Source organism: Coloeus monedula (genome assembly GCF_965178545.1).
Source record: "Coloeus monedula genome assembly, chromosome: 1".
Lineage (NCBI taxonomy): Eukaryota > Metazoa > Chordata > Aves > Passeriformes > Corvidae > Coloeus > Coloeus monedula.
In genome coordinates, this window is record NC_138781.1 from 88,858,174 (window position 1) to 88,882,159 (window position 23,986).

At 42.5% G+C, this 23,986-nt stretch overlaps 1 protein-coding gene across 4 annotated transcripts in view; it reads right to left on the bottom strand.

Moving 5' to 3' along the window:
* COBL (cordon-bleu WH2 repeat protein) overlaps positions 1-22,721 on the bottom strand; it is a 157,918-nt gene extending 135,197 nt beyond the window's left edge. Inside the window, exons 1-2 of one of the 4 annotated variants that reach the window (XM_082287359.1) lie at positions 22,516-22,721; positions 22,217-22,279 (exon numbers count right to left, since the gene is read on the bottom strand). In XM_082287359.1, coding sequence (XP_082143485.1) covers positions 22,217-22,260 — 44 coding nt within the window. In that variant the 5' untranslated portion in view covers positions 22,261-22,279; positions 22,516-22,721. Of the gene's footprint in view, positions 1-5,746; positions 6,013-6,699; positions 6,805-22,216; positions 22,400-22,515 lie in introns of those variants that run through there. The other 3 variants (XM_082287360.1, XM_082287363.1, XM_082287361.1) reach the window with 3 other exon arrangements.
* Positions 22,722-23,986: the final 1,265 nt, after the last annotated feature.

A 23,986-nucleotide genomic window follows, 5' to 3' on the forward strand; every position in this document is an offset into this window, starting at 1 on the left:
CCCAGTCTATCTTTTTTTTTAATAATCTGTTGAAAGCTAATCTTCAGTATCACAAGTAAGCCATTGTCTGAAAAAAAAAAAAAAAAAAGACCACTCTCTCTACTCTTGTTGCATATACAATAAAAATTCTACAGTACCCCATTTTGGAACAAGAAAGAAAAGTGGAAGCAGTTTTTTTATAGTCACTATAGCAGGATTATGCACCATGTTCCAGAAAATGATAAATTGATGAATTAAAACCAGATGCCTTAGGCATATTCAACTTCCTGACAGAAAAATGCTTACTATTGCATCAATCATACTTATTCTACAGTTTGATGCAGAGATCCTGAAGCAGTGGCTGTACATTTGTGCTCACATCAATTTACCCATCTCTGTTTAATTCTTGACTAGATACTGTGAACTCCTTTTCTGTTCTGTTCTAGATAAGCAGAACATCCTGGCAGTGCCAGTGGTTGACTACGACAGCTGGTGAGGGGTCAGTAGCTCTGTCCCAGGAAGAGGTGACTGGTCTGGGGAGATGGCCCCAAAAGGAATCGCCTTCCCAAGGCCCGGTGTCTTCCCTCAGCTGCTGGCCAGGAGGGCCCGTGCAGAGGCTGTCAGCTCTTTAGTGATATCAGCTCGTGATTCCAGCTCAGCTCTGCAGGGCAGCCTCCAGGCCAAGCCAGACCAGAGAGAGACGAGAGGCTCGTGTGGCTGGTTCCGTACGAAGCAGCTTTATTGCTGGTCCGTACTCCAGCGAAGGGGAAGCTAAGGACGAGCACTCTCCCCTCGCAGACGCAGAGGGCTAGCTTTTATAGGGATACAGGGGGTGGGTGTCAGAGGGTAAAGGCCAATGGGTTACAAAGGATCTGCATGGGGTTTCCAAGAGGATTCTGGGTCGATCTCCTTCTCCACGTAACTGCAGAGTAGCTGCCTTCCCAGGAGGAGTCCTGCTGGGAGATTTAGCAATCTCCTTATCTCAGCAGACATCCCTCCAGGGCAGTGGCTGGGCATACCCTACAGTTGACCTGAAGTCAGTCAGTATCATATTCCATCATTTATCATAATCTATCTGATGCCAGCTACAATGGCAAAAAACTAAGAGAATACTCAAGTTTGAATATGAGCTTCAAAGAAGAGGCAAAAAAGCATCCACATTAGTACTTTCTGCACTCAGGGATATCATAAAACAAACTGCTCTTTCCCATTCTACTGTTAGATCTTGCATTTAAGAAAACTTAGACATTGCACTAGCAGAGGAGCTGAAAGATTGTCTAATAGAAGGGAAGAGATCTGACATCTGTCCAGGACGAGACAATGTTCTTGAAAGAACCTTGTTGGCATGTTTCGGTATTCATTAAAAAAAAAAAAGGCAGCAACAGCTTTTTCATAGTAACAGCTATTGGACTGCAAATTCACAAAGAAAACACATAGCAAGTGAAGCACATGCAAGCCCCCAAGGACACCATATGCTAAAAGTAGGATTCCCAGATCATCATGAATGAGCTGTTGCTGAGAGCCAAAAAGGAATCCCACTGAAGTATGTTAATATACATGATATCATTTTAGATTTACTACAGAATAGACACTGATATTCTGCTGCGGGCAAAGTAACCTTTTTCCTATTAGTCTGATTTAATCCCCGGAAATGAGCTCCACATTCCATCCCATTACCAGTTTGGTCTCAAGACTAAATAGAAAAAACTGCCACTTTAGAAATGCTCCCAAAGTTTGTGTTTCTGTATAAAGTTTATAGTCCTCAACTGTCATAATCTCAAAGATAATCTGTACTTCTGTATTTCATTATGAAAATTTGGCATTAAGGACAGACAACTCAATATCATACATTACTAAACACACAAAACATGTACTTGGTTTTTTTGAAGTGAAAACAACTCATATCTGAAAAAGTTAAGGAAGTGGTATTTGTCTCATAAAAAGATTCAACATCAAAAAATAAAATCCCTAGCTTTTCATAGCAGTGTCACCAAGAGACACTGGACAAAAATTTCCTCTGTGTTTTGTGGTAGTGTCCCATCTCTAGTGCTAAATATCCATCTGCTTTCACTTCTCGTCAAATCAAGACTGTCAAGTGACACCACCTGTAAAGTCTCTGCTTTTAACTATTCTTTCCAGTCAAATCAAAATTCCACATACTTCAAGGATCTAAGATGTACAAGGCACACGCATTGTTACAAGCAGCAGCCTGCTTTTGAACCCCTCTCTCCATGCCTTCACCACTTTATTTCAACACAAACCTACAAGTCAGCATCTGTACCCACCTATCTGCTACAGAAGCTGGCACAAAAAAAAAGGTAGGAATCTGAAAGCTGAAAATCACAACTGAACTGTGAATGAGAAAGTAGAAAGACAGATTTCCTTCTCTTGTTACCTTGGGTGTATCACTACTTGTTTCTTCGAATATAAATTCAGACAGTTATGCCACCTTTCTTTTCTAAAACAACCTATATGAAGCTGTATATTTATGACACTCACTCTATAATAGTATTTCCATTTTCAGATTTAGTACACCAAGTGATCTACCTAGGGAGGGTTTTGTGTGAAATCACTCCAAACAGTAGCCTAATTCAAACTGCTAAGTGTCTCGCCTCCTTCATTTATCCTCCTAGGGCAATGAAGGAGAAACAATTTCCATAGAGGGACCAGAGCCCTGTTTTGCTTTTCTTCATCTTGGATTTATATTTGAAGCTGATCATCAAGTGAGTCTTGGTAGCTAAATTACAACAGCTCCTCTGTATGCAGTCAGCAAGGAAAATGCCCCTACTGCTATCTTCTCCCCCTCCAGAAGAAGAAAAAGAAGGAAAAAAGAAAAAAGGAATCCTCTCTCAGAGCCAAACTTCAGCTTGAATCAATGCTTCTCTTTTGGTCAGGTTTCATGGGATCCCAATGCCACAGAAATGCACAGGATTTGCCTTGCTTGTGCCCTGTTTCTTTTAAACCTGCCCACACCCTCCCCTCTGAAGTGGGTTTATATGTGGGAACACCTGTGTTATCTTTGAAACGCTTTGGCCAAGAATAATCCAGCACACAGAATCAGACTCTTTTTACACCTGCCTGCCAAGCACAGACACACATGTAACCTGCCCAAGTGGTCTGGAGCCAGCAGCAATGGGGTTTCCTATAAGGCAGCTGAGTCAAAGCAGTGACTTGGCAGGGTGCAGCCGGACAGACACTCAGCTCGGCACAGGCCGGACAGAGGCTTGAGAGGCAGGTGTAGCCAGCAGGAGAAACACAGTGGAAAAGGCAGACTTGAAAGCATATGAAACACATTGACAGGAGTGGGGGAGGAGGAGAAAGGCTCCATCGAAGTTGATCTGTGTTAAAACATGCAGTGAAACACTGTGAGGGAGGGACTGTCTGCAGGGGCTCCCTTACAGACCAAAGACTTACAACACCTTTTAACAAGCATTTCGTTATATCCTTCCTCCTCACCAAGCCTCTTTGTCCTATGCCACGAAAACCCGAACAGAACTCAAACTCAGAGATAGCTCAATTTTTTCACTTCAGTCTTCAATTCCTCCAATCACGAGTTAAAAAAACACAAGGATTTTGTATGAATGTTTAAACCATATTTCCCAACAGCTGGATCTGTTGGAAAAATCCACTGTCAGTGTCAAAAAACATCAGCTTTGCTCATCTGTTACCAATGTCTACTGTGTGGTCAGGGTCCAGGGCGAGACTATAATTAAAGGAATATATAAACCAAAAGACATGCAGGAGCAACTGTTTCTCCTTTTTTTTTGTAGGAGGGGTGGACTGGACTGAATTTTGCTAGGTAGTGTTGTATTTTATTTTAGCCTTGCAGTTACAGAACTGTGTGCATCACCCATGCCCTACCCACAACCAGCAAGATGCAACACAGACACAGGAAGGTGTTCTCTGTGCAGGACCTGACCTCACACAGCTGGGACAACTGCAGTTACATCTGCACTTGCAGAATTTACCTGTCACAGGGACATGAACTGACTGCACTTCTGAGTCTAGTAATTCTGACCTGCAAAGAAGTTTTATATAGACATGTTAGGCCATACACTAAGGGAAGATATTTCTCACTGCAAATCCAACACAAACGGTTTGCTGAAAAAAATAACAAAAGAAGATTGATATATATATATATGAAGTTTGGATGTACAAATAAAGTTTTTCAAGGGGCTTCTGTAACTTGTACCTGAGGTATTTTAGCTTCTGCAGCAGTGAACTAGAACAAGGACATAGGAGGCATCAAACCACACATTTGCAATGATTTCTGTGCTGCTTCTCTCCCAGAAGATGCTGCACCAAAGCAGCCTCCAGGTCTTTACAAAGAAATCCATGGAGATACTTTACTTCAATCAGCCACTTCCATGAAAGAGTCTCTTTTAACCACAGTTTCAAAGGACATAAAATTTGACAGAATATGCATACACCTGAGTAAACAGTTTAATCCCAAATGCTGTTTAAGGTCATGCCTACATGATCGTAAAAGGTCTGTTCTGCAGACTACTTAACTGACCTCACTGGCTCTTGTACACAATGCGAGCTCAGGGTTGGAGACCAAAGCCTCAGACACATTAGCCCTTCCAGGCTAGCTCCCACAATCCCCACAGATAGTCAGTTATCATAAATTATAAACATTTTCTCTGCATTAATCAACTTTTTAAAAATTACTATACAATTTATATTAAAATGCTGTATTAAAGGTTCACATCTCATAAAAAAACTACTACTTGTGGCTACTTGTCTCAAAAACCACCAATTTAGACTGAAATACTCCTGATTTACAATTACATAAATTAGCAAAGAGTGAAGTTTATGGTTGGTTTCTTCCCTATACATACTATGAACAGGACTCTACCACAAAATTACATGAGAGTGATCTGAAGCTTTGCAGATCATTCATGTTGTCATTCCCATACACTATCCACGATATCAGGAAGCACTAGAAAATGAGGCACACTGGTACAAACAATAAGTTGAGGAGAACTAGACCAAATAGGTCCCAAATATCTAAGTCCTGTTTATTAAAGAGAACGTAATTGTTAGACAAGCTAGTGACTTTGCTAGTGACAAAGGCTCACAGTAAACTGCTGTAAAGGGGAGACACTCATTTCTTCAAAAAATGTGTTACATGGCTTAACAGATTTTTTAAAAATTAAGAAATAACCCAAACACCAAACCTGTAGCTGCTCTTTGCTTGCTGATCACAAAGAATTGCCTAACTCTGCTCTTTTTCCATCCCAGCTGCTTCACAGCAGCAGTCTCAACCAACACATCAGCTATGCAGCAGAACATTTTTAAATCCCTACTAGAACGGGATATATTGTCTGGAGGAGTTACACCAAACTGCTCTGTTTTTCCATTAATGCTAAATTACCATTGTGTACAAAGATGGAAAAGCAATTCCTTGTCAAAAGGCAACTAAAGAGTCACACTCCTTAATTGCCCTGAAAAAACCTACCAGAGAGTAACCTCTGTTTCTTCTCTTCCCAAAATAAACCCACCCCCATGCTTGTACTTGGAACTGGGTAACATTATATGGTCTTCACACATATGCACTATTCTACCAAGGCATTAAGATGTTAATTAAAACTTGATAATATAATGTCTGTATTGACGTACACATGCAAATACAAGCAATATATCTGTCTTTTTCTGACAAGTTACATGAAATCAACATTCTTCCATATTTAGATAATAGCCACTCCACAATCCAAGACTGGCTATGCTTTTTTGGGGGGGTGGAGGAAAGCACTTCTATACTCACCCAAAAACCCACTGACTGTAACTTGTTCCCTGTCTTTCACACAGATGCTTAACACTTCAGAAAAAAAAAAAAGGAGGAAAGATCTAGTCTATTTGCTGGTTTGTTGAGCAGAAAAGGAGTCTCAAATGAAAACAGTTGTTTGAATGTTTCTTCTTCATCCTTTTCCAAAATAAGAAAGTCAGAGCTGTAGACCTGTCTTGTGCATCCCTCTGTGAAATAGCCAAGAAGTTTGTGTCTAGTGGGGTGCTTCTGCTTGTCTTTCCAACCCTTCCCAACACCTAACTGAAAACTGCACTGCCAGCCCCAAAGCCTTAACTTTTGACTGACCTTTAGTCAGACCTGGTACTGGAGTGGAATTACCAGAGGAGAATAACTGAGTAGGATACAGCACCTTCGTACGTTAAATCACTGCTGCGTGGGCGTCCGGACATGAGTCTGGAAGGGGGCCATCTGAGGATTTTTTTTGGTTGGTTTTTTTGAGTAGGGTTAGATCATAGTCACTGCCTCAAAACACCACAAACTCACTTTGTGCCCATAATAAGGCTGTCACTGGTAAACAGAATCACACTCGTCAGCTAGAAGGCTTGTTTCCCTTCCATAATAGGGAAGGGGAAAAAGAAGCCCAATTGGGCTTTTCTCCCCCGATCAACAACAACAACAACAACAAAATCACAAAACCTGTTGGTGACATTAGGGCCATGGTGTGCATATACCATGCTTCTATCTGTCTGTATCATTTATGATTCTGTTTATACTACAAAATTCAATTATCTTCACCACATTGATAAGCTTAAAAAAAACCAACCCTAACATGCTCCCCAATATGGAGAAATGGCGACCTGCAAAGCACATATTTATATAACCACTAGCTTAAGATATAAAGAAATACATTGATTTTCAATATGAAGTAAAGCCAGACTCCTCAGCACTTTTCTTACAGCTCTCTTACTTACCTTGTTTCCTCATGATCTTTTTTTTGGATTTTCCTGCTTGGCTACCACTTAAACCCGATCATCTGGTAGCTCCTCATCACAATTTAGAGTGCCATCCAGTTGTAATCTCAACTACTTCTGACTACAGTCAATGGTTGATATCTATTTATATTAAAGGTGAAGATGGAATGAACCCTGGGATTATTAATGATGCCCTTATAATGTTATTTGCTTTTCCACAGGTCTTTTGTGGCTTCCACTTAACTCTGTAACTAAATACTGCCAGCAATCTCCTTGCCCTTCCAATCATTTTCCAATTGCATGTCCTAATAAAAAATGCTGCACAATAATGATAATTTATCCATGCAGCCTGTACTTTCAAAAAAAACAAGTCACCAGTTGCTTCACAAATAAAAATCCTCATGGCTCCGTGACTTTCCTTTGAGTCACGGGTAAAGAGCAACTAGATGCTAGAAACTCTGAATAACCCACACACCCACGCTACATGCGCCCAAAGAAGATCATTTCCCAGCAGACATTTGTGGACTCATTACTAACGATCCAGCTGCTAATTTAGCATCTGCTCTTGCTCTCAGGTTACCATCAGGTCCCTCCCTACCCTACAACCCCGCTCTGAATGGGTCGTACTCACGCACAGCTTTGCTTCTTTAAAATACACGGGTATATTTAGCAACAGTAAGCGACTTTACATGATAAGGAAGAAGCATGGTTCAGATTAAGTAGGTAAATAAAACCCAATCAACTTAATCAAAAGCAGGTTTCATAAAACAAAAGTCTTTTTGATTTGGTCATTTCCAGGAAAATATGGAAGAGGGAAAAAAGCTTTAAAATGTTATCTGTAAGAAAAAAAAAAGAATTTAACCTCCTCTTTCCCTAAAAGACAACTTGCTGCAGTTTATTTAAACTAGAATTTTTTCACGAAGAAACCAAAACTTGAAAGATATGATGTGTATGTGTGTTGTATGAAGTGAAAAATCCCATATTTTCACAAGGGTACTTTTTTCAAAACTGGATTCAGTCATTAAAACATTAATTTTCCGGCAAAGCTGAAAGTAAACTGCCAGCAGTAAAGTTCTGAACTTTCACTCAAGACTAGGTCAGTTTTGTAGATAAAAAGGTCCCTGCTGTTTGTATATCACATTTAATTTCATTATTAAAACTGAACTTCCTGACTTATATAACCACATCATAAAAGTTACACAACATTCACTTGTTTTGATTATGAAGAAGTTTTAAGATGGGGTGAAAAAGGTAATATACTGAAGTACTAAACCAATAGAACTCCGTCTACTCAATCTGTCAAATCATACAAATTTTGTCACATTTTGACTATGTACATGCAAATTTCACTTTGTGATAAAAATAATTTAATGGAATGAAGTATTAATTCTATTGAAAAAGGAAAACATTTTCACTGTAAAAAATAAGTGCATTATCACATACTCAGTTCTCTCATTTAAGTGTTCATTGACATACTGTTCTATTACATTTCTTTATGTAAAAAGTAATTATGAATTAGAGACTGATCTAAGCACGGAGAACTATTCAGACATAATAAATGAATTGATGGCAATATTTAGATCTGTCATACAGAGGTCATACAGCTTGTTATCCGTTTTATGTAATTACAAAGGTGTATAGCAGAATACACTGGTATTGTCTGAGCTTGAAATTAGCTGGAATTAGATTAAGTTAGAAAAAATAGTAATTCTATTCCTGCCTAAATCCAACCTATAATAATAAATCAATGGGGTTTAGCTGTTTCTTATAAAACACTGGTTATAAAATTTATATCTAAACATGTAAAAATTTATGATTATTGCTATGCCTATACATAGTAATAATGAATAACATTTTTCCCTTTTTTTTTTGGCAGCGCAGTAATGCTCGGTGAAAGAAGACAGCAGAGAGAACTGAAAGGTGTCAGGGCAAAAAAAAGACAAGTGGCTTGAGGAAAGGAATTTATGTAGCTGTGGACTTCTAAAACTTTCCTTTGCCATACGCCCTGCTGTGTCTTTACACATACTCCCTGGGTCTGCTCAGTTTGTGACTTTCTGGCCCACTGTCGTTGTAAGAACAATATTAGAAAACCAAAGTGCTTCTTGAAGCCTACCTGGGGAGTCTCAGCTCTGCTGAGAGATGCAGGCTTGCAGACAAGACCTGAAAGGACCAAGGAGCACAAGACCAAGCAGAACGCGGCTGTCAAATGACAAGCCATGGCAAAGACAGCTCCTTCTAGGGCTTGTATAATGTAGCCCCCAAGCAACGATAACTTTACTCCAGATACAAATTCAAGGACGCAGTTCTCCTCTTCTGTCATGCCACAAAATTAGAAACTTGCTACAGAGAATTAATGAAAAAGGCCAGGAGGAACAGACTCCACTATCAAGGGACAGTTTCATTTTTTCCAAGTGTTTTTCCAAGTGAGATCTATTTACTCTGAGCTCCCAGGAACATACGTGTACTTTCCGACAATTTAAAAAGAAACTCATGAAGATCCGAACTCCACTGCTTGTGAAACCTGCAGGCAACATTGCCAAACCACAGAAACAGGCTGACTGTGCTACACAAGCCAATAGAGAATTTTGGACAATTTTGAGTCTGCATCAGGGGTCAACACGCCTGCACCCTACTGTGCAGCTGTAAAAATTATATTCCTCACCTCTCATCTTCTGCATGTATTTTGAGGAACACAACAATACCACTCCTCTATATAAAGAGAGTTTACTTGGTGAACACTTGGTTTCCCTGTGTACAGGAAATTTTATAATCTATAAGCTTGCATGGTCTGTCAGATCATTATCCTCAAAAATTCATCCATGACTGCAACATTTGTTCGAAGTAAATAGATTGCAGAACAATTCTGGAAGGAAAGGCACAGCTGTACGACCCAGTGGACATGCTGGCTCCAGAAGCAAGGTCCCATAGGGTAGCATTTATTTCCAGTATTAATCAACATATGTTGCCCAAACTACAGTTTTGAATCTTCCATCTGCAACTCAGTGAGAAATACGAACACATTAATTCAGAGATATGCTGCCATTTTCAAAGATTCCTAAAATAATCACACGTTTCCTTTTAAATGCTGAGAGAGCCTAACAAACCAGCAGGATGAAAGAAAAATCTGTTTCTTTCTGCAAGCAGTAAGCCACGTGCTTGCTCTCCCTTGTGCTACCCATTGGTAAGAAGGCTTGCTACCCAGACCACCTGCATGCAAGGACTAGAGCTGTGCAAGAGCATCTGCAGCCCAGTCCTTCCTCACATCCCTCCCAAGCACTTGTACATGTGCTACTCACAAACCTCATGCAAAGAAGCCTCCAAAACAGCTTCCTCTGTGGACCTCTCTACAGCCACATAACTTAATTCTGAAAAACTGAGGTCTTTCCTGATAAGCACTATGGAATAAATCACAGGTACCTCAGTAGTCACAAAAGGAACACGAAGCCTCCAATTCCCTTAATTCCCTGAATTTTGCAAGAAAAACTATCTCATTGCTGGAAGATAAAGCAATAATATTTTTAGTCTCTTAACTGCATCACTATAGTACAGCTGAATGCCACTGAACTTAATTTTTTTTCCTACACACAGCAATGGTATCCTTTAAAAGAGAAGCAGGAGAATTCAACTGTTTGGCTCATTCACTTGAAGGGTTGATCTGTACTGCAGGCTTAGTGGGAATTTACATTTAAAAAAATGACTTGAAACTCTTCACAGATACACCACTTTTATTAAAAGATAAACTCATCCCCTTAAAAAAAAAAAAAAAAAAAAAAAAAAAAACCCACTATGGTCAGTTTCTTTCCAGGTAAATTTAAGCTAAACTGTAAAGTATGAAGTAGTTCCAGATATTTTTTCCTCTCTATCACTTCAAACTGAATTTAAAAATCTGAAATTGTTCTAAGGTAGCAAATTAGTATACAAATAATTGGCAACTCACCGCAAGCAATATTTCTTTTCAAGTAACTCCTTATGAAAATGAAGCAGCACGGGGAATTTACGGTGCTTTTTATGGCAAGAAATCCACGGTATCTGTATAAACAGGTTTTATACTTCAGGCAGTTTCATATGTGTAAAATATTTTCCAGTAGACCTGGATCTCATGTTTAATAGGAGAAAGTGTGGTATTTAACCACTTGAATGCAAAGAGATTTCATTCCAAAATAACTATGGCTAATTTGAGGATATACAATAATAAACAACAAACAACTATATACTTGAGCAGTACTCTTAAATAAGACTAGTGCAATGGCAAGACAAGCTATAGGCTTTATAAAAAAATATAAGCAATATCTGGTCTTGCAAAAAGAACAAATGAGAACAGAAACAAGTGACCTCCGTACGCTTAACCAGCAGGAACAATATATTGTTACTGTCCAAGAGGCCTTTAGCTGTAGAATACTGGTGGAAAGATGGCTCTTTAAAGTTTACCATCACGTAATGAAAATCAGCCAGAGAAGGATCACATAGGGGAATGTACAGACTGCACTCACCCATCTTTACCTAAACACCCCCGGTCCTTTTATAATGAGATACCAAATTTTTGTTCCTTTAATATAAAACATAAACCCAAACCCCTGTACAGCAACAAGATCAGTGTGTATCCACAAGTATTTCCCTGATCTGCCCCTGATCTGCCCAGCTGAAGACCATGTTGGTCTCTCTCACACCTGTATGATGCAGGAGCAGACCCAAAGATTTCAATCAAGCTGCTCGAGATTTGCACACCTCAGCCTGGCAAATGAAGCAGAGCAAGACCAAACCCAAAGGGCTCTTCAGCTCAAAACCTGAATATTAAGGCAATGGGAGCGTAGCCATGCCCAGTCTCCTCCACGGTGAACAGGCCAAATAAATTCATGCTGCTTCACAGCAGCTGGTCAAAGCCCCATTTCCAATACTGCATTAAACAATTAGCCAGTGCTTTTGCTGATCTTCATTCTCAGGCAAGCACAAGCAGACTCTCCAACTCTGTCCCAACACAGTCCAACAGACCATGGGGACAGACAGACACTGAGTCTGCCCAGTCCCTAGCAGTCATTTTGTACAGTACTACACTAACAGCCTTAACAAAATAAAATAAAATAAAATAAAATGTTTTAAAAAGTAAAAAAAAATTTTAAAATGTGTTTCTAAGAAAAAAAATAAATTCCTGGTTTCTTTTATATGGGGCTGGAGGATAGTAAACATTACAAAAAATAGGAAGAAATAGTACCTTTGAGCCAGGAGAGGGAAGACCCTGGATTTTCATCCTGGCATCAAGTGATAAAATCACCTGAGACATTATTATTTGTGAAAGAGAACTACTAAAAAACAAAGAAATCAAAGAACAGCTGCACCCACTGATACTCAAATAGTTCCAAAAGTCACAATTTGTCTTCTTCAGAAAGAATTCTACACCACAACTATAATCAATGTTCTGTACAACATTAGTATTTCCTGATACCTGTAAAGTTGAAAGCTGGGTAAATACTTGTTGCAGAATAACTAATTGCTCTTTCAGGAAGGTATTCTCTTGTTTCTTACAAATCCATGTAGAAGTTGGAAGAGGAGTTCAAGTCACAGTATTTGCTTAGAAGTTCGGAAGAAAAGCAACATTACTGTCATCATGACAGGCTTTAATCATCAACATACAGTTTTAGGGCTCTGCTTAGGTAGTCTTTTCTGAACTGTTTTATCAAGTTGGTACAATCTTAAGATAAGACTTGCGGTGAAGGGAAAAAATGAGCCAATTAAATTTATTATTTAAAACTGCAGTGTAAATTTTTATCCTTCTCCTACCTGCACAGTAATTTGGAAAATCCACAAATCTCTGAATTCAAGATAAAATTTTGTTAGGTAATGACTCATGTAAAAGGTGACTTCTTTTTATTTTAATTTTAAGTTTGATTCTGGACCCTCTATCCATCACACATGGATATGTCTGTGTTTGTCTCACAACAGAAAAGGTAGGTTTAATAAAAAGAAGCAATTCCACAGTAACGCATTTTATTTAGGAATAACAGACTTGCTCAGAAGATAGCAATCCTTGACTTGCTAGTGTAAGAGCAGGAATAAAAATGTCTTCTGGTTTATAAAAGATATGATGGAGTTGGAGAATGATTTCCTGCCACACTCTGGTTGGTCCTTATCATCCCTGTGTCAGCCCTGGGCTCAGGCAAATCTACTCTGACACATAGCCCAGTGCTGGACAATTTGCAGCTTCCCTGGGTAAATGAAGGGTTGGGGACTCACTGAGCAGACAATGGTCCCAGTTTGTCCCCTGCAGAACAAGTCACTACCCAAAGAATTAAGCTGCAAACCAGACCTTAAGGAGCCATGAAACAAGACAGCAAAAAGACTACATGTCTCAGAAAGCACAAGGTTATGCACATCTGACAATGTAACATCATTTTAGCGTGTGACACTGCTCTGTGCTGCTGTGACATGACCCTCCAGTTCAGTTGAGGAAAAGCAACAGGTATTTAAAAGCAACCAAATTAAATAACTTTGTTAATTCCAACTCTGTCAGTTTAGCAATGTGATCTGACCTAACTGTAGCTGTTATTTAATGAATTGGGAGAGTCAATCTTAGGAGCACCTGGAGGTGTCACAGTACTAAGATTTTAATCACAGCAGAAGCCAAAGGCTGACCTCCTTCCCAAGAAAAAAGCCCTGTACTAGCAGCAAGCGTTCCTCAGAACGACCACAAGAAACATGACCAGCCCCCTTAGAGCAGAGAAAGCTGTGTTGACACTGAAACGTGAGCTGTACCCCCAGGGAACCCAGCAGTAATTTATTTATTTTCCATAAAACTGTAGGCTTGGTTCCAAAAGTACCATGAGAAGCTATTCAAAAGAAAAAACCAGAAAAATAAAACCAAACTCCCAACCACAAAAAGAAACAGAAGGAATCTGGATTCGCTCCAAGATATTGCCTCCTCAACATCCTGAACCATTGCTGAGACGTTCAGAAATAAAGCACTGCCACAGGAGCAGATATTGAAGAAAAGCACAGAAAACGTTTTTTCTTTCAATTTGTCTGAAACTGTTTATTGATTTTGGAGACTCCCCTCCTGGCAAACTCAGACAAAAACAGGAGGGGAAATACACGTCCTGTGCACAGTAAGATCAGACATGCCATGCTTGATGTATTTACCTAGGCAGTATTTTTGCTGCCTATGCAAGATGCTGACCTCAAACATAAAAAGAAAAATGCAGAAAGGAAAGTCATCTAAGCACATAACTAAGAAAAATATTAAATAATATGGTATTTTGTAAAGTAACTTTGAGTTTTTATTTATCTTTTGGAACCTACTAATGCAGGGAAAAAGTAGTTTTTATCAAACACAAAATAACTCTACACAACAAAAGTAAAAGATGAGTGCTTTAAAGGGTTTGAGCAGAATTCACTAGTTTATTTTCTCTTACATCAGAAAACTGCTGCACCCAACAAATCTCCAGGGTGAGCACTGGAGAATGCCCACTGTGGGATGCATGGGGCAAGAAGGAAGAAACGAGCTTTTAAAACAAAAGTCATCTAGATAATCTAAAACAAAGCTTTCCTCTTGTGTCCCTGGAGATGTCAGCCTTGATTGAGATGATTCTGTAACTGGCAGATTTACATATACTACAGCAGGGAGATCTCCACACAGCCTCAAAGGACAAACTCCTGCTCACGCCACCACCACACCATCTCCTGGCATCACATAACACAAATAACCAAGAAGAAACATTGCCCCACTGCCCCCACCCCTCCCCCCCAAAAAAAAGAACCCTGCCTTTTCAGAGAAAAGGGGACCAGCAGACTAACAGGAATGACAGTCAGACTTCGGAGATGGCAACATCTGATCATCAAGAGTGCGTTTGTACTCAGGCCCTTGAATTTTATTGCTCTTTAGTCTAACCCACTGAAATATTTACCAAAAAGGACTAATGTAAAGAGGTTTTATATCATCTGACTGTGAAGGGTAACAAATATGTTTATTGGAACAATGCTTGAAAATTCAGAAAGCATCTCATCAACCATTAATGTTACCCATTTTAAATCTCTATTTGTATGGTCTTCAAAAAAAACCCAAAGTCATTAATCTTTGATTACTGAAAACCAACAGTTTTGGCACTACTTCACAGTAACACCTCAGTAACAGTCAATGAGATCAGCAGGCATTTTATTTAAATAAAGCCCAACACACAGGAAAGGAAAGCAGGCATGGCAAAAAGAGAAACACACTGCTTGTTAGTCACTCTTGGTGAAAACGTTAAATAACACTTATCTGATTAAGTACTTTTGGATTGGTACTTGCTGTTGGAACCTTACAGTATGGCTATATTTAGAACACTGATAATATAAAATGTAATTCTCTTGCTCAAGCTCCATGTTAGAGGGATGATTTTGCATGTTACCTGTTTATTTTTCTGAACAAAGGAAGTTTTCGCTGTTAGCACCACAACACCAGCATGGCTGAGGAAGATCCTGTTTTCTCTAGCCTTTGAGTCACTATTAAGAGCTGGCTACAGAAACACCAACAGGAAAACAGCAGCTTCAGGAATACTGAGGCTTGCATCTGTCTGGCTTCCCACATAAAGGAAAAAGGAGGACTCCAGGCTGTGGGGTGGTCCTGGCAATACAATGTAGTAAAAGCTACTGCAGGTTAAATCCTCAGCCCTTCCTTTGCCAAGTAACACAAGTTTTCTGTAGGAGAGTTCCCTAATTACATGGCTGATGATTACTTAGGTGAGGGACTCTCCATCACACCTTACTGAGCTGTTCACAAACAACACAGCAACACTGAGAGAAAGAGACAGGACAGCTCACAGACCAGCCTTAAATACTTACGCACAGGTCAACCACCTTTAATAAAACAAGACATTGGAGAACACAGAACCAAACCTGAAAATGCAGTCTGTCTACTGTACATCTGCAAGTACCTTAGGCCAGACTACACCACTTCATTTCCACCTTTCCTACCTGCTTTAATGATGCTCACCATGTCAAAAAAAATGCGTACCCTGGTTGCATTTTTTGACTACTAGGGAAAGTTTTGTAACTTACATTTCATTTCTGAAATTATAAAGGAGACTGACAACTCTCTTCCATACAACACATCCCCAGGAACACACAAAACACAGCTTAACATCCAAATATCAGGTTGAATTTACAGGAATAAGAAATTACATTTTTGGTCCCATAGACACTCTGAATCTGGAAGCTATAGTAAAACTAAAGAACATAGGCAGAAAACCCATTCTCAATCAATTTTCTTTCCCATTTCTCTGGTTATGACAACTCCTCTGCACAAATGCACAGCACCTGAGGCAGCCTGTTATCTGAGGGATTAATGAAACTGAAAATACATCATTTCTGGTATGAGAGGACTAAAGTGGGTATGAGATGCTGTGCATCAGTGCCATCAGAGCACAGCCCTGCCACACAGCTTTGTGACTTGCTCCTTAGCACAGGTTAAGTCCCTGCCTCATCAGTGACACTCTCACGCTGAAGCTATGACAACAATACATTATTCCCAGCATCCTTTATTTAATGATAAGCAGCTTGGCTCACTGGACAACTAACAGCTCCAGAAAGACTCTCTATATTAAGAGGATTAATAAGGGTTGTAATTTCCATTACCTGTAAATGCAGCCATTTTTAAAAGACCTTTAAATCATAATTTTAGCTGGAAATGCGGATTATAAGTCTTTTTCAATTCCCAGTTTCTCATGCAGGAACTGGCTTGACCCACTACGGAAAAAACAATTTCTAAAGGCCTGTCAGTCTCTTAGAAGCAGCATTAAAGTGTGAAAACTGTCAATTTTCATGGAAATCACAATGCCAGAGCAACACAAAAAGCTGCAGTATACAGAACACAGTCATTGCCAGAAAATCAAGTGTTTGCTGATGCTAACAGAGTAGCTGAAACCCAGACACAGGGGAATACTTGTTAAGGCACTGAATTGCGATTCAGGAGAAGTGAGGTACTTCCCTAACTCTGTCACAGGCCTCCTGGCTGCTTTTGGAGCTGGTCATATAAATGTGTTCACAGTTTTGCCTGTTGTGGGGTTTTCTACATGTATTTCTTTAAGCCAAATGAATATTGTTAGGAAGTCTTCATAAATGCTTGTAATATAATTCAAGTCTGTGACAATAGAAGTCTACACAAGGACAGATGATTAAGAATAAATACACATATTCAAGAGAACTCTCATTCCTTTGAAGGGAAAACAAATTCCTTTCATTCTGGCCATAAGCATGCATTGGGATCTGAATTACTTGCCAAAAAGATATATACCACTTCTCCAGCAAGATTAACTACACACAAAGCAGCCATGTATTTACTGAACTGACTTCAATATAAATATTTAGGAAGTTGTTTTTCTTTAAGGGTCAACATCATCTAAAAGTGTACCCATGAGAACACTTGCAACTGTAATTAACACCCCCTTCTCTAGTGCAGTCTCCTGAAACTGACTGTTACTGGTGTAGCCAGCCCAGATGGCCTGGGAAGTAAAATCTGTCCTGTCAAAATGTAGTGCTACCTCCTGTAGAGCAGTGAAATGATTCCACGAAGACTAGCAATTTGACCAAGATGTAAATTTACAGGAGCAAAACCAACCTGAAGAAAAATTAACCTGAAATTACAAGGGAAAGAACATGAACAACAACTGAGACAGGTGACAGTAAAAAAGAGAAGGTTCAATTTCATGTAATGGTGGCAGGAGTGGCATAAAATAGCAAGATGAAAAAATATAAAAGATTCCATAGGAAGAATATAATGAGAGACAGCTGGGAGATGGGGAAAGTCAAAACAAATCCTGAATATTCTACACAGTCCAGAAATGAAAGAGATTTTATAACACCTTCATTCTCTACTCTGGCAGATTTCTGAAAGAAAGGAAAAGGTGAAAAGAAAAGGAAAAGTAAGATATGAGAAATCAGAACCTGGACTTCATAAAGAACAGCTGTCAGGGCTGGATTGCATTGCATTTATCTCGCCATTTGGCTTACTCTTACAATTAGTATCCTTATCTTCAGCAATCCTGAGATATTAGTCATGACTGAAAATACAAATGTTACAGTATATTAGCTCAACAGTTACATTCACATGGAGGTGCAAAACAGAAAAAATTGCCCTGTTTCATTCTATGCAATAGCAAGTGCAATTCTTCTGTCATTATTACCAGGGTTTTATTTAATGTGATGTACCTCCACTGACACAGAAAGAAATACTTTGGACCCAGACCGGGAGGAAGGTAGGGTTAATGTTGACTGTGGTGCCAGAAAAATGCATCACAGGGAAGCTCCCTGTCTCAGGTAGACACATAAGAAGTGTCGATGGAACTGTGCAGGAGTGGTGCAGATACAAATAGGGACACAATGTGAAGGCCAAACCCAAAAGCAAAAGTGACAGTCTTGCAACTGGTCAAGGCAGCAATCTTGAAAGTTGCTACGATGCAGGGATAGAACACGGGGGAATGGCTTTAAGCTTAACGAGGGTAGGTTTAGATGAGGTATTAGGAAGAAACTTTTTACCATGAGGGTGATGAGACAGTGGAACAAGTTGCCCAGAGAAGCTGGGCATACCCCATCCCTGCCAGTGTTCAAGATCAGACTGGATGGGCAACCTGGTCTAGTGGAAGGTGTCCCTGCCTACGGCAGAAGAGCTATCTTTAAGGGCCCTTTCAACCCAAACCACTCTGTGATTTTACCACACTGCTACTCTACATTTCTACTTGCAGTCATTGCCCTTTGCCATCCAGTACTCTGCACATTACACAGAAATCTCATATAAATACAAAACAAGAAAACATACAAATTTCTCAGTTCTACAATCAAAAACTAATTACTCTGTTGCTTCTTTTTACCCTAAATCTTGCAACACCTGGAGGTGAGCCAGAGTATGATGTAACTAGTATTACACAGACTAATAGGTGTTCTGTACACAACAGTGCTCTCCAGGCTTTTCTAGACAAGAAACTAAAACCCTAAACACAATAATAATATCTTTCTTAAAGCTGTTTATGCAGTTTCACAAAGTTACCTGCTTAACTAGGTGTAGTAGTCATAGAATAGTAAGGGTTTCAACAAGCTGAGATGTGCAACTTGCTCTGTAGCTGGGGGTTTGCTCTCCCAGGTTCTGCATGTAAGCATCACAGATGTTTCACATCCTTTATCTGACAGGACACTTCAATCCAGCAGGCAAGTCACTCCAAAGCAGGTGTGCTAAGATATGCCTGTATTTGTTAGTACTATAAGTCCCTGTGAGATAGGGAAGGAGGTTGAAGCACAGAAAATAAAGGTCCTACTAAAAGAAAGCACTCCTACATCCAGTTTAACATAGAGGCTTTCCCCACATTTGCCAGGCTCCAGAGGCAGCTTTTCTGTGCTCAGACACAGGCACGGAGATAGACCCATAAACTGCTGGCTTGTGTGGGAGATGGAGATGCCTTCAGCGGCCAGGGAAGATGCACTGCTCTTTGCAAGGTTCCTAACAGAGAAGACAGAACTGATCCTGCAAGTTCTCACTTCAGGCTTGAGCCCAGCCTGCAGTGCTGCTTATGACCAGTGTATGTCTGTTATGCCATACTGTGGTCAAAAAAGAAACCAACCGGATGCCCAGAGAAGCTTCTCTCTGCTCTCCCTAATGAAATAAGCGCAGATACAGACAAAAAGATACTAAGCAAGTGTATTTCTGCCTTTTAGTATCCATTGCATAATCACAGAGTAAATCCTAGTTTCTGCTGCTACTGATTGTCTTAAGTTCACTTCCGTAAACTAAAACAAATGTTCATTAAATAAAGGATGATGAACTTGGTAAAGCTTTTAAAAAACTCATACCTAACAATCAGTAATAATAAAATTATTGGTTCTGAAGTCTACAATTATTTGTTAAACTGAAAAATGGGAAAACCCTTGCAACACCAGCACAAACTGCAGTTTTTCCTTTGCCATTTAAAACAAAAAAACCCACAGCAGTATCCTACTTTTAAATGCGTAATTTTCAAGGAACTGTGCCATGGAACCCATATAGCCAATTTATCTGTGTAAGCACAGAGCAGAGCTGCTCTACCCTGCATCAAGTGACACATTAAATTTGTTCACTGTTTAACAAGGGAAGGTCATAATGTTCCTGTTAATGATTTACATAGAGACAAAGCAGCTCTGCCTAAATTTTGTTTAAAATTGTGAAGTTATGGTCATTTTAACCTCCCTTTCATAACTTCAAGATAAGCCAATTGGTAAGCTGGAAACGTGTATAGCACATCTTCTGCCATGAAAGGAAGGTATTTCTGTCACAACTGCCTTAACAGCCAGAGGTCCCCAGTCACGCTCCATAGATGCAGCTCATGTCTGGATTCACATGGAAACCAAAAGGACAAACAAAGCTGTGCTCTTGCTGCACTTTCCTGACTCTAGCAGATTTCATCACTGAGTGAGTAAAATCTGATTAGGGACCAAACATCCACCGGTGTCTAATATGGATGATAGCAACTCAGGGAATTATGAACCATCCAGCAAAGTCCCCTGCTAATGGCACAGACACATGCAGGCTGGGAAGGTCTGACTTGCAAAAAAAAGGCAACATGAAGTAATTCACAGCTGAAATGAGCTCAGATGAAACAGCCAGTCACCCCTTGGTGCACACGACAGTGTGGCCATCAGCTTCCACATGAGCAGATTAGCACCCACACACTTTGTTCTACAATATCACCAGTGCATCTGCACCCTATGATTGGACTCATCTCCTTGAGCTGTGTCCGCAGCAATATGACTGAAGTTAATGCAGTTACTGTAACTTCTGTTCATATATGTGATATCTGAGTCTGGCTGTGGACAAGTTTACTCAGATGAAACTGGTTACAAAAGATTCAGAAGTTTTGTTCAGAAATGCCCCCAGACCCCAGTGGTCATCTCTGAGATGCACCAATGACATGTGTTCCCATTACAAATTAATTTTTTTTAATGAATGCTTGGAAACCTAGCACTCGAGACAAATTTTTAATCAGCACTGCATCTGGATTACTCTTCAAAGCACACATGTAAATTGGCACCATAAATCTCCCCTTCATCAGAATTTTAGAAAGGAGCTGTACTGTTACATCAACTAAATACAGAGAGGGGAGGCACCTTACATCTACCACTTTTCCTGGAAGGTTAGCCTAAAAGGTCACGATCAAACAGCCTCATTTTCAGCTGGAAATAAGCATTTTATTTACAAAAAGAGCATCAAGCTATATCATACTCTTCAAGTTAAAAAAAACATGGCACACGCTGTTTCATCATGACAGCACTAGCAGTGGCATCTTTTCTTCACTCATTGCTCCCTGTACTGCTTTCTGTGTTAGGCACTACAGCGTTCCCTATTAATCACAAACTAAGGAAACGAAACTGAACAGAACTACTGTAGCCCACTAGCACGTACTTTAGAGCTGTTTCTTACTTTGTTGAAAATAAATTTATGACATAAACATTAGAACTAAAAATAAAAAAGCTGCTGAAGCAATCACAGTCTCTTTCAGTCTGTCCAGACAGTGTGAAATAGAGCAGTAAATTGCAGCGAGCAGACAGCACAGCTCTTAAAACTTGCCCAGCTTTTGCTCTGACAAAAGAGATCACTTAGGACCTCATCGTGGTGCTGTTCTCGTCGTTTAATTAATGGACTAATAAATTCCACTGTTGGCATATCTTCTACCCGTCTCTTCCCGTGAAAAACCCCAAACCCTCCCGCGGTTTGCACTCGGGCTGACCGCTACTTAGCAATAGTGCTGCGAGAGCGGTGCCTGTCACCAAAGGCAGGAGGCACTGGGAGTAGTCACCGCGGTCTCCCACCAACCTCGGACAATTTTGGGCACTTTTAATTCGCGGTTGGCAGCGCTCTTCCTTCCTCTGCCGCGGCAGTGCGCTGGGGCTGAGACGGCTGAATAAACCTTTCAAAGGCTTTTGGCAGCTGCGTCCTGGCGCTCGGGCAGACGGGCGTATGGGCGAGAACCTCTGCGGCCGCGGGGGCTCCCCGGACCCTCGGCCGGACGGGTCCGCCCCGAGCCCCGCCGCGGCCCCGGCTCCCTCCTCCCGCCAGCGTCCCTTCCAGACCCGGTGGCCCGGGTCGGCAGCTGCAAGCAGCGGCTGCCCTTCGTCCTGCAGGGCCGCCCCGAATCACCCCCCGAAGGGAACAAGCCCCGAACCGGCTCTCCGGTCTCGCAGCCGGAGGGGCAGCGCCGGCAGACGGGCCGAGGCGCCCCTCCGGCAGGGCAAAGGCGAAACAGGCACTTTCTCCCGCTCCTGACCTTTCTGTACCCGAGCTCACCGCCCAGCCGCCCCCTGCTCCCCGCCGTGCCCCCTCCGTCCCCGGGCTGTGCTCCGAGCGGGCCGGGCGCCGACACCTGCGCGCCGCTCCGAGCACGGCGCCCCGGAGGGAAGCGAGACAGGCGGGACGGAGGGAAGGCACCGCGGCCCGCCGACCAGCACGGCCGCTGTCGCCGTCCGCAGCCACTCCCGCCCGTGGAGGGGAGCGGCGGCCGGTCCGGCCCGGGTCCCGGCGGGAGCTTACCCGGTGGGGGGCTTGCTGGCCCCGGGGCGCACGAGGGTCTCCATGGCCGGGCCCCCCTCGGCACTTCTCAGAGGACGGGGCAGTGCAAGACGCGATCCCAGCAGCGGCGAAGGTCGGAGGCGGGGGTGCCGAGAGGGAGGGAAGAGAGAAGAGTACAGGAGTGAGAGCCGCCCTCGCCCCCACCTCCCCCGCTCCCCGCCCCGCCACCGGGCGGCACTGCCCGGGCCGCCGCCGCCCCCGGCTGCCCAGCCCGGCCGCGGGCGGGGATGTGCTGCCGAGGCGGCCCCCACCCGCCTTACCGGGCCGGCAGGGAAGCCACGCTGCGCCGCGGGCTCCGGCACCCGCGCCTCCCGGGCAGACCGCAGCCGGGCACGGCGGGGCGGGCGTCAGGCGGCGGAGCTCCCGGCGCGGCGGGGCTCGGCTGGCCGCTGCCCGGGCGGCGCGGGAGTGCGGGGGCGCTGCGGGCCGGTTTCCATGTGACTGCCCGGCACAAACGCCAACACGGCGGCTGCCCCCGCGGGCACTGCCAGGGCGGCTGCCCACGCCGCCTACGCCACGGCGTGGGAGGGAGAGGAGGAGATGGGGTAACAGGCGGGAGAGAGGAGCGATAAACATCCCCGCCAGCGCCAGCTCCCAGGACCCTCCTCCGTCTCTTTTGCCACCGCCTTGGCAAACCCAGTGCTTGTGAGGCAACTGTGCCCGAGACTGAGCCCCGCGGGAAGTGGAGGCTTTTCCTCAGCCTCACACCCTGCCTAACCCTGGCTCTGCCAGCTACGGCCTGTTTCTCGTCACCTCTGTTCATACAGATAATTTTTCTTCTCTTGGAGGCAGCACAAACAGCTCTTAAAATTGCGAGCGGCTTTGCTCAGGGAGAGGGGCTGGAGGGCCGTGGCACGGCAAGGCAGGCTTCCCCGGGGTTTTCCTGCTGCGGAACGAGCCCAGCACGGGGAGGGCAGTCCCACTATTCCGGCGGTGCGAGGCGCCCAACGGTGCGGTCTTCGTGGAAACGTGGGCATCGCGTTAAAATCTGTGTGTGCTGTTTCAGGAATATCCCCCCTCACGCCTTTTCCCCAGAATATCGACTGCTACACCTGTGTGTGAAAGCAGAACAAGCCTGGAGGCGGGCGAGTCTGGCTGTCACTATTGCTGTGTGTGTCCGCAGCCCGGGGCGCCTGGCGTTGGGCAGCCTGGCTTCCGCAAGTATTTCAGGAGTTTCTCTGCTCCTCTCCGTTTGTGCCACCTTGCTTTGAGGACGGCAGAGACAACAGACAGATCAGGCCAGCAGCCAACACAGGGACCAGGAGACAGGAGCACGCAGGCTGAGTGAAGTTACAGGACGAAACTCGAGTGAGGAACTGAGCTGCTGCCTAGCTTGGCTTTTTACCTGGCTGCCTTGGTGATAGTCACACAGGTTCTGCTTTATGGTCTCCCCTTACTCCAAACCCTTCCATCTCTTTAGTCTTGAGCTCGTATTTCTGCATATTCTGCCCATCAGAAAGTGTCTTGCCCAGCTCAGTAACCACACTGAGTAAATGCAAGCAGCTTCTCTGGCTCCAAAAGTGAGTTTCTTCCTCAGCAAGTAAGACTTGGCAAATCTGGGTCAGAAGCTGCATGTGGCTGATGGCATTGCCATGTGCAAAAAAACCCCATCCGAGGCAGATTGAAAATACTTTGAAACATTCAGACATTGGATTAATTTGCAAGTAACAGAAAAGATATGCTTATCTTTCTGTACTACATGAGTGGAAGATCACTGTAAATGCCCAGCTT